At 35.5% G+C, this 11,870-nt stretch overlaps 1 protein-coding gene across 1 annotated transcript in view; it reads left to right on the top strand.

Moving 5' to 3' along the window:
• PPWD1 (peptidylprolyl isomerase domain and WD repeat containing 1) overlaps positions 1-11,813 on the top strand; it is a 13,953-nt gene extending 2,140 nt beyond the window's left edge. The window contains exons 4-11 of the mRNA XM_086770652.1: positions 896-1,016; positions 3,557-4,004; positions 4,560-4,750; positions 5,247-5,436; positions 6,713-6,894; positions 9,576-9,657; positions 10,231-10,413; positions 11,446-11,813. Coding sequence (XP_086626778.1) covers positions 896-1,016; positions 3,557-4,004; positions 4,560-4,750; positions 5,247-5,436; positions 6,713-6,894; positions 9,576-9,657; positions 10,231-10,413; positions 11,446-11,589 — 1,541 coding nt within the window. The 3' untranslated portion in view covers positions 11,590-11,813. The remainder of the gene's footprint in view (positions 1-895; positions 1,017-3,556; positions 4,005-4,559; positions 4,751-5,246; positions 5,437-6,712; positions 6,895-9,575; positions 9,658-10,230; positions 10,414-11,445) is intronic.
• Positions 11,814-11,870: the final 57 nt, after the last annotated feature.

Here is an 11,870-nt window from a genome sequence, read left to right on the forward strand (position 1 = left end):
CCTTGCAGGGGGGTTGGACTAGATGACCTTTAAAGGTCCCTTCCATCCCAAATTCATCTTGAATTATTGCATTTGTAGAGTAAATTCTGCATCATTGTCATGATTATCATCTGAACTGCAATTAAGAATTAATAATTTTAACCCAATTTCCAGAGTTAGTACACATATGTCTTCTACACTATGCTAAACATTAAATAGGCTGCACAGAAAACAATGTTCTCATTGCTATTAGAAATCATGATATGCCTGGTGGAAAAAAACAGTTTGATATGCAGACTGTTAAAATGAGAAAAATATGTGATAATTGCTAGTAAAAGTACTGTTTCTTTTTCACGTAAAAAAAAAAAAATGTTGTTGTGTGTTCTTTATCTCAGGTATCAGCTTCTCATAGACAGAAACAATGTGAGAACAAAGCCTACCAAGCAAAAATAAGTGTTGTGAAAAACTTAGAGCAGGCTTCATTCCAGAGTAATTTTGCGTATTACATTTATTAATAGCAGGACTGTAATAGTCTATAGAGTTCTGCTGCTTATTCTCTTTTGAGAGATGGAAACGGAAGAGCCTCTAATTTTTTACCATATCTTAATGTTCTCAATTTCTTAAATGAATATTTTAAAGGAAAATAGTTGCAATTATAATATTTCATGTATGTATATGGTAAATAGTTCGTTATCACATACCTGATTCTAACCAGTGATAGGATACGAAGTACTGTTTTGTGGTTTTCTGTTTGGTTGGCTTTGTTTGTTTGTTATTAAAGTCAGTTAGTTTAAGTCAAAAAGGGGGAGAAACACCTAAGAAACAGGTTTAAACCTCTGTAGGTTTTTTCCTGTGGAATATTGAAATGAAAGATGTCCCTTTCCTTGTCTTGACAGTATGTTAACTTTTTAAATAGGTGTTATTGAGAGTATTGCTGTGAGTTCGGAGGGGGCATTGTTCTGTTCAGTTGGAGATGACAAAGCAATGAAGGTGTTTGATGTAGTCAACTTTGATATGATCAACATGCTGAAACTTGGGTAAGTTACTTAGTTCTTGAAAACATTTGTTTGGGATTATAAATGGGGGTAATTTTGCTAAGAGGTAAGTCAATAATTTGGGGGTTTTGAGGGTTTTTTTTCCCCGCAGTCAGATGAAATTGAGTAACTTTCATTATTCAGAATGCATCTGGTGGCTGGAGACTCCCTGAATGAATAGAAAAATGTATGACTTAAGGCACAATACATGATCTGAGTAGGTCTGTGCATGACTCTGTATGCACAATACATGATCTGAGTAGCTCTGTGCCTTTCCTCAGTGTCAAATAGTATGCAGAAATATTTGATACTTCTCAAAATACTTAGCTAGGCATATATTTTTTCTCTTGTTTGGCACTGAATTTAAAAATTATAGCCAACTAATAGTTCCAGTAGGGAAGGAATTTGGCCTGGATCTGTTGTCTTATTTGTTGTCACAGGGGCAGAAATCTCCTTCTGTTAGAAAGGATGTTGTTGTTTTTCCTTAGTCTTGTTCTTGCAGGACTTCTGTAGTTACACAGTATGTAGCTAAAGAATCTGGGAGACGTAGGAATGGATGTTATTTGACTTATAACAATACCAGAGGAAAACAAGCCCCGTACTGTTACAAGGGTGGCTTTGGAGGGTTGGAGGATCACTGAATGCTGTACCAAGAAGGTAGAAATACTGATGCTTCCATAAGTTGGAAAACTTACTTCTTGTAGTCTACTCTTTGTTGATTAGTTGTGCAACTGAATAGAAGTATAAGCTAGGAAAAAAAAAGTTTTTCAGAATGCCTATCTAAAACCTTACGTTACCTGCTTTGCTGATTATTGTTCTAGTATCATCCTCCAGATAATGTACTTAACCTGTAGAAATGTGTTCCCTCTTGGCTGTCTGCTGTGGAAAAATTCCAGTTAGCCTTAGTCTTCAGTTTTTGCAGGTCTTTTCTACTGAGCAGCCCTGTATTGTCACTACAAAATTGGTAAAATTATAAGATGAAAAAGATGAATTTAATATTAAGAAAAACTTAGTTTTATGTTACAATAGAAGGTGCTTTTTCCTGTTTGAGAATTCAAGGAAAAGTGACGTACAATTTAAATCATTTTGCTTCAGGAATATCTTGAGAATGCTACCTATAACATTTTCTTGTAGCATGTTCCCTGATTTATCTTAAAATAGATTTTTTTTTTCAACCTCAGTAATCAACCTCTCTCCATGTATTTTTTTCAGAGATAATTGGGTTTTACTTGAAGTAAATTCTTTAATGAAAAAGAGAACAGTATACAGATGTAATATAAGCATTGTTGTGAATAGCCTTTTAAAACTTAATGTTTGTTGTTTTGTCTTCTATATTACTGTTTGTGGAGCTGATAGTTTCTGTTGATGTGCTTGAGAGTTTTTTCTTGGCTGTTTGCTCTGGCTTGCAGTGGTTAATGTAGAATCATAAGTTCTGTGTGGTCTTTTCAGCTCACATTATCTTGCGTTGCCTGCTTTGATAGGTATATGCTGGTATATTGCAGGGTTGATTAGCTTTGTCTCAAATTCTTCAGGTCCTTCAGTTCTAACTAATCTATACAGTGTGGCTATCTGCAAATCCCCGTGCTTTATACTTCCATCAGTGACCTGGAGAAGGGCGCCTGTTTCTGCAGAAACTTTGCTAATGATGCATAGATCAGTGGGACATCATACTTAGTTATTTGTGTATTTATTTGATCCTTTTCTTTCTAATGAGCCTGAGACAAATTCCTGGTTTCTCTTTATGAGAATCTTTACCAGACAGGCATTGAAAATCCGAATTATTAGTGTCTGTCATTTGTCAGTCCTTCAGTATCTGTTGGTTTGATTTGTGAAAGGATACTAAATATGAGTTTCTGATGGAGACTGTATAATTTCTTTGTGGTCTATTGTTTAGTTTCTGAGTTCTGGTTCTCAAAATCCTTGCTTATTTTTTTAAACACAGGCGTCACAAATTATTCACAATATCTCTCGCTTGTTTTATTTGTAAACTATGGTTTTGGTAGTAGCAAGTTCCTTTTTAAATGCATTCAGAATGCTTATTGAATATAGGGTCATTGTCTTAATTTTACTTACATTGCTTTTTGGAGTGGGTTGGTTGGTTTTTTTGGCAAGACTTAGTTGAACTTTTTTGTAAGTGTATGGCAAAGGTGCAGTTGTCTTCATTTCCACTGAAGCATTAATCACATAACAGATGGGAGAGAAATGCTATCAAGTCATAGAAGTTGAGTAGTAATCATTAATGCCATTGGTGCTAGCTAGCTGGATTTCCATCCTTATTCTTCTTTTACACTACCTTCTACCTTTGCTTTCTGTCATAGCCTCTTTATAAAACAATATGAGAGCAACAGAAATTGGCCAAGCCATCCACTGAGTTGTGTTACTTGGAAAAACTTGGTTATAAGACTGTTGAATTTTAGCAAGACTAGTAAATAAAGTTCAAAATTTGCTTCTGATACTTGATTGCAAGTTTATAGCATACCTCAATTCTTACCTAAGTAACACCTGTTGTTTGTTTTTTTTTCTCCTTCCATTCTTTGTTGCAGCTACTACCCTGGCCAGTGTGAATGGGTATATTGTCCTGGAGATGCCATATCTTCTGTTGCAACATCTGAGAAGAGCACAGGAAAAATATTCATTTATGATGGACGAGGAAATAACCAACCACTTCATGTTTTTGATAAACTCCATACATCCTCTCTTACTCAGATACGATTGAACCCTGTCTACAAAGTAGTAGTGTCTTCTGACAAATCTGGAATGATTGAGTATTGGACTGGTACTCCTCACGAGTATAAATTTCCCAAGAATGTGAACTGGCAGTATAAAACAGATACTGATCTATATGAATTTGCTAAATGCAAAGCTTACCCATCCAGTATAAGTTTTTCACCTGATGGCAAGAAAATGGCCACTCTTGGGTCTGACAGAAAAGTTCGAATTTTCCGTTTTCTGACGGGGAAGCTCATGAGAGTCTTTGATGAATCCCTGAGTGTAAGTTTGGTCCTGCTTCTGGTATTTTGAGGCTTTTTCTCTGCTTACTGGAATTTATTTAACAGCACATACACCTAAGTTATCATCTGTTTCTACAGCTGAGCTTCACTGCTATTATTTTTCTTGCAGAAAAGGTTTTCTGTGTTCTCTTCCTTGCCTTTTCTATCGCTTTGCCCCAAAACTAATTATTACTGGTTTACATTAGTTATGCAGTGAAACTGAGTTGTTGATTTTCATCTGCTAGATTTCTTTTTACTAGAAAGCAATTATGGAAAGTGCCCATTTCAAATAATGAATTAATTTATTAAATTCTAAGAACTTCATTAGAGAGCTACACACTTCCCTTTCTTTGCATAAGCCTAGTACTACAACATGTCTATTGGGTCATTAAAATAAAGAGACTATTACTTGTATTTCTTTAAATTCTTGCGTTAAGTTTGAGTGGAGTAGTCTCACTTGAATTCTGTATTTTCTAAGCATGTGGATCAGTGTTTTGCTAGATTGAAAGTTTGAAATATGTTCATATAATAGTGATTTTTTTTGGGGGGGTTGTAGATGTTTACTGAACTTCAGCAGATGAGACAGCAACTACCAGACATGGAGTTTGGCCGACGTATGGCAGTTGAGCGTGAGCTGGAGAAAGTGGATGCAGTAAGATTAATTAATATAGTCTTTGATGAAACTGGACACTTCGTTCTCTATGGAACAATGTTAGGCATTAAGGTCATAAATGTAGAGACTAACAGGTAAGTTCCAGTAACACACACTGAGATAAATATGTTTGTTTCAAAGTCTATACTCAGTCAAATTTATGGTATATTTAAAACTTTATATGACTGTGGTGGAGGGCGGTGTCTAATTTTTTTTTTTTTGTTCTTTGCAAGCATTACATTAGATACTCCCATGCTTAGTAATGGGTCGTTGCAGTTTAAAGCTTAGTCAAATGAGGAGAAAATATGACAAGCATATTTGTATTAAAGATGTGTAATCAATTAGTCTCTGGCTAACTGGATGTGATTACCTAAATAAATGCGGATCATGCATTCAGGATTTTATCATGTAAGGAGGCTCACTAGTAAATAAACTATCAAGTTTGAATACAGAAGCAACATAAAAAAATTAGTGAAAAAATATTATGAGAGAGTTTTTGAATTTTGCTTTGAGTCTTGTTGTCAGAAAGGAGACATTCTCTGACTGTGAGCAGCTAACAGCGGTTACACCCTTTTACATCTTGTACTTCAGGTGTATTCGTATCTTGGGAAAACAAGAAAACATCAGAGTGATGCAGCTAGCTTTGTTCCAAGGAGTAGCAAAGAAACATCGTGCTGCAATCACAATAGAGATGAAGGCGTCTGAAAATCCCGTTCTCCAAAATATCCAGGCAGATCCAACAGTAATCTGCACGGCTTTTAAAAAAAATAGGTTTTACATGGTATGTGTGGTTTCTGTTTAAATAACTTCATTCTTATATTGATGTTTTCTGTGCATTATTTTTTCTTTTTCTCCTTCCATCTTTCCAGACCTTTTTGTCTTTGAGTATTTGCAAACACAACCTTTTCAGAGGAGTCCTTTATATTGCAAGTATACTGTAGAATTTTTAGCTTGAACTAGCTGTAAATTGATTAGAAACAGCTTTAATTTTTTCATTATTGCTCAAGCAGTTAAATAAACTTGGATGGTTTTGGCTGTCTAAGTTACAGTTCTCCAAGAAGGTTATATGCTTTTGTTCTAGTTGAAAAAAAAAAAAAAATTAAGTAAGAACCTTTAAAAAACCTAACCAGATCTTATACTGGTAAAGAAACAATAATTAACTGTCTGTATAAAATATGTAATAAAAAATAATTACATTCAGAGTAGCATCAGTACTCAGTAACACCAAGTACATTACAGGCAGCTAACTTAAGACAGGAGTCATCTTGCTGTTTACAATTTAGATTTTAGATGAGATGCAATGAATAAGCCAAACAGACAAGTGATTCCAGAGTATTTAGTAGTTGGTCTATGATGTGATCACCATAGAGGTTAGAGATCCCTCGGGTTTTTGTTACCTGTGCTTGAATTTGATCACGTTTTCTGTTGGAGCAAGGCAGTACACTTTCTATAAGCTTTGTGTGGTTAATGTGTAGTATATAATAGGATATACTACTCTGAACAATTTGACAAGTGAGGAGGAACGGTAGACAAAATCTGGAAACATTACTCACAGAGAAAACATGACTGTAGGCATGCAGAAAGATTAGTGATTGTCATTTTATATGTAATTTTACTGCTTACTTAAGCAGAAGCTTGTGTACTCATATTTATTCTATGTTTTCCTATAAGTACTATTAAAATTACATTTCTGATCCTTCTCCTGTTTTGCGTGAAATGTACTGTTTTTCTATAGTTTTGTATTAATGTGGTATTGGAAAAAGAGGATTTTGTTTGTATGAAAACAAGAAGTTTAAGTTTCAAGATTACAGATTAGAAAAGGTTACCTAGATTTGTATGTAGTTATACTGGGTTGTGTGACTGTGGAAATGCTGGTAACACACAACACTGAAATGCAAGGATACACTGTCTATGAATTCTTTGCCTACATTTAAAATCTAGCTGGGTGTTTAGCAGGTTGAATAATCACGTTGATGTCTTGGGTGCAGAGCAGTGTGTAAGACAAGGGAAAAACACAGAAAACCAAAGAGTTAATCTTCTGTTCTTTTGTTCTTCAGTTTACTAAACGTGAACCAGAAGATACGAAGAGTGCAGATTCTGACAGAGATGTATTTAATGAGAAACCTTCTAAAGAAGAGGTCATGGCAGCCACTCAGGCAGAAGGCCCTAAAAGAGTTTCAGACAGTGCCATCATCCACACAAGCATGGGAGATATTCATATCAAGCTTTTTCCTGTCGAGTATGTATTTCGTAGTTTTTCTGTTGTTTCTCTGTCCTTCTGTGCTTTGTGGTGACAGTATCCAAAACTTACATTTCAAGCTAGAATTAATTATTTTCTTCACCTTTTTCTACTGTCCTTGTTTCCTGACAGTTTCTTAATACATTAAGCTAGGAACGCGATTCTTGACAAACACAAATAAAGCAGGGTAAAAACAGGTCTAAATAACAGTTGAGGGCACAGCTGGGGTTTTTTAAAATGGTTTTTTGCTTTTATTTAATTATTGGTTCAGGAGGTTTAGTTCTTTCTTAACTTTTGTTCTTTCTCTAAAGTGCAGATGTAGATAGGTCATGATGCTCTTCTGTGTAAGCTACATATTATTCTAAGGCAGTGCTGTTTTGATTCTATCTTTAAAAAGAATGATGATGTTGGCAGCAGCAGTAGATTTGGCAGTAGGTCTCTGTAAGCCAGAAGAATAGTACAGTTTGCAACTTCCAAATGTGGCCATTGGACTACATTTTGTATTATTACAGCTCCTTCAAGAGCAACATAGAATTTATACCAGCATGTAATGTTAGTGCTGTGTATATCCAAAATCAGGCATATAATTGAAAAAGAGTTTTTTGTATGACAATTGCTAAAGTTACTGTGTCAGCTTCTCTCCTTTGTGATGCTAATATATGCAAAGATTTTCTTATGCAACAGTAAATATATATAATATATTGCTATACATGGAAAATAAAACTATTTAAGTATAGTCCATGCTTCTCCAAAAACAAGTTCATGTTTTGTCATAAACACAGGTAAGGCAACACAACCTCAGTTCTACCCTGTAGAGTTGCTAGCCTTTTATTGCTCTCTTTGCCAGTGTCTCCTTGCATCAGGCCCTAGTTTCTGGAATTCTTAATTGTAGCATATAGGTTGCAGTAATGGTGGAGCACTTAGCAGTGAGTCACATGCCAAGCTACATTATTTGAGTTTTTTGGTTTGTTTTTTTTTTTTTTATTTTTGTGCCAGTGTGACACTATATTTACATGCATAGTATTGCTAGGTGCTTCACTGCAATGTTTTGTATGTAATTTTAAATTAAATATAGTATTACCAAGCTTGGTTATTATGTTAGATCTGTTCTTTCTTATTCTAGTATTTCCTCCTAGCTGAGCTTTGAATTAAAAATCTCTTTAGATGAATGTCATTAAAAAATTAAAGACAGCTATCTAGGATGTGGCTTTGTCTGTCCTTTAAATCTTTGGCCATATGCTCATGGAATAAAGTTGTGAATGACTTTGTACTGCACAGCAGGAACTGGGACTATAATCTTGTCTGTTCTGTTAGTTATGCCGTTGACACTCTGTTTCATGAGACAGTTTGCAACAATACTAAGCCCAAGCTAATGTTCCTTGTCATAACTGAAGTAACTCAAAATGGCTTTTTTGTTATTGGCTGTGAAAATGCATGTGACTGCATAAACCTGTCAGTGTAAATCTCCTCTGGCTACTAATCCATTTTATAAAACTACTGGAAGAGCTATCACAAGGAATTTTCACTCTGGTAGCAAATCTCTCAGAAGTAAAAAAACAAGTCACAAATGTGAAGGGGTCAGTTCTTTGGTTTTTCCATTTCTTATTCCATCAATGGTAATATTCCACCTCTTCACCCTGCTTCCAAACAGTGTGTATGAGTAGTTTCACAGGATACTGACTCTGCTGACTGCAAGTTCTATAATATTAAAACATCGTATTTTTAGATTTTACTTCTTATATGAAAAACTGGACACCTTACGTATATAGCTTAATAGAATTATAGAAGTGAAGGAGTGAACAGCTTTCTGCTGATGGAGCATATACTCCATAATTATTTTGTAAATAATACTCCATAATTATTTTGTAAATAAACAGCATGTAAGTAGAAATCTGGGGAAGGAACATCTAATCAGTGATGCCTTGATCTAGGCTTTGAGGAAATAGATTTTCCTGTCACAGTTTAACCCAGGCTGGCAACTAAGCAAGTCCCACATAGCCACTTGCTTGGTGGGATGGGAGCGAGGCTAGGAAGGGTAAAAGTGAGAAAACTCATAGATTGAGATAAAGACAGTTTAATAAGTAAAGTGAAAGTCACCTATGCAAGCAAAGCAAAATAAGGAATGCATTCACTGCTTCCCATCGGCAGGCAGGTGTTCAGCCATCTCCAGGAAAGCAGGGGTGCATCACATGTAACGTAATGGTTACTTGAAAGGGCAAACACCATAAATCCAAACATCTCCCCTTCCTTCTTCCTCCAGCTTTATGTTGCTGAGTATGACATCATATGGTGTGGGATATCCCTTCGGTCAGTTGGGGTCAGCTATCCTGGCTGTGTCCCCTCCCAGCGTCTTTTGCACCCCCACCACACTCGCTGGTGGGGTGGTGTGAGGGGCAGAAGAGTCCTTGTCTCTGTGTAAGGACTTCTGTGTTATCAACACTGCTGCTGCCTTCCTGTGTAATCGTGCAACTTTGTACTCTTCTGAAATGTTTTTGCTTCCACCTCTGGGTTTGAGGAGGTGGGGATTTGTTTTTTACCTTATTTGATGAAAGCTGTTTCTACAGCGTGCTGAAACACTGCTCAGTACAATAGGATCTTAGTCTCAGCTGAAATCTTTATGGCATTGCCTCCATACAATTAAATATTTATTGTAGCCTGTATTTTCTGTTACATGATTTTAGGTGCCCTAAAACAGTGGAAAACTTCTGTGTGCACAGCAGAAATGGTTATTATAATGGACACATATTTCACCGTATCATCAAGGTAACTTGTAAAAAGTTATTTTTTTGGTTGGTTTAGAGAATATACCTTTGTGGTCAGTCCTCTCTGTTAACCCTTTCATTTCCCTTTTGCACAAAGGATTTCTGTAATGGCTTCAGAGTTCCTGTAAAATCTGAACAACTCTGAGGTTCTAAACAGCTTTATCACTTACTGAAATTGTTTAATAGCTGTTTGGCAACTGACAAAGTGGAAGAAATCTGAAAATTGAAAGAAAGATCTGTTCAGCAATCCGGCTTTAATTAAGACTTTGTTTCATGTCAGAAGGCATTTCTTGTAAAAGGCTTCTTATTTCTGTTGCACCAGAATCAAGCTGATATAGCCTAAGTGTTTGCAGAAGGTACAGGTAGTTAGGTTTCTGTCCTTCACTAGCAAGAACAGTGAGTAAGCTTGTTTTTTTCACAAGTAATCATCACCTAAAGAAGCCTTGAATGCTTTGTCCCCTATCCACTTACATTTTGTTGAAAGGTTTAAAGTAAGTTTGAAAAAAATGTCACTTGGCATAAAACATTTTTGCTCATCTATGTGAGGATGTAATAACATTTAATTTTTATGCAGGGTTTCATGATTCAGACTGGTGACCCAACTGGTACAGGCATGGGAGGTGAAAGTATTTGGGGAGGAGAATTTGAAGATGAGTTTCATTCAACTTTACGACATGATAGACCATACACACTCAGCATGGCTAATGCAGGACCAAATACCAATGGATCCCAGTTTTTTATAACAGTAGTGCCAACTGTAAGTAATATTAAAAGCTCAATTTACGGCCTGAGATGCTAAGAGATAGTAAAAATTTATTTTTTTTTCTGATGGAAAAAGGAACACAGTTCTATCTAAATCATCTTTTCTTGTAATTTTGCAAATAAATGCTGCATGCAATGACGTATACTGTGTAGGTTTCACTGAAACAGTCCTTTAAGAAATAGAAAATTATTTTTGTCAGTTGTGATTAAGAGCCCTTTCGCCTTTAATGGGAATAAGGGTGATATAAAACTGGAGTTTTATATATTTTGTATTAATATACTGGTTTAAACTTGATGGAAATCTAGCTATAGCTTAGATTGTTTGATGTTTTTGGATATGCTGCCAGGATGACTCCTTGTGTAGCTATAATTAGGCACTATCAAGGAAGGCAGTATTTAGGTTTGGAGACTTCCTTTGATCTGTGTACAATTTTGGAGCCAAATAAATACATTTTGGTATGTGAATCTAACAGATACAAAACAAATCCTTAAAGGTAACGTTTAAGAAACTGCATTCATATAGCACTTATTTCAAAATGATGTATTTTTTTTTTTAAAAAAGCACCTATCTACCATAATTTTGAAGCTTATTAAGTTACATCAGTGCCTATTTTCAGATTGCTAATTGGGTATACTGTATGAAAATGACTTTGCATTAAGTAGTATTCTGGACTGGCACCTAAAATTCAGCTGTGAAAATACAATGAAATAGACTGAAGTGGCATTTCTGTGAACTGAGAATACACCTGAAGATAAAATATGAAATGCATTGCTAAAACTTGACCTCTGTAGTACTTTAAGAAAACAATGGAAAAGGTGAGTTTTTTAAATGCATATGAATATGTATTAGGCACACTCTAAGCTTTCATGCTAATATTTACATGATGTTACGTTTCATAAACTGAACATATAAGATGTATCCATTTTCACTTATTTTAGGTCATTCTGTTTCTGGTTTGGTACTTGACCTACATGCTACTCCCTATTTTAATATGCTTTTTTTCTCTCCTCCTGTGCTCTCAAACAGCCATGGCTCGACAACAAGCACAGCGTATTTGGACGGGTGACTAAAGGAATGGAAGTTGTTCAAAGAATTTCTAATGTAAAAGTCAATCCCAAAACTGACAAGCCCTATGAGGATATCAGCATCATTAATATCACAGTGAAGTAAGCCAGGAGTTGAAGGTTCCAGCTGAAGCAGAAAAAACTCTGCATAGTGGGACCCAAAAAAAGAGACTGAGAAAGAACTGAAACATTTTTATCTAATTCCTAGACAAAAGAAGAGCCAGGACAGAGCAATCACCAGTTCTACTATTTTTCATGTACCTGCAGTGCCCCAAGTCTGTATTTCTGGTAACTCTGTATTTTAAATTAAAAACATCTGTATGTTTCTTATGAAGTCTACTGTTTTTCTTGCATCTCTTCTACAGTTCTGGTAGCTTCATTCATGAA

The sequence above is a fragment of the Chlamydotis macqueenii genome, chromosome Z, assembly GCF_036417535.1.
Source record: "Chlamydotis macqueenii isolate bChlMac1 chromosome Z, bChlMac1.mat, whole genome shotgun sequence".
NCBI classification, from domain to species: domain Eukaryota; kingdom Metazoa; phylum Chordata; class Aves; order Otidiformes; family Otididae; genus Chlamydotis; species Chlamydotis macqueenii.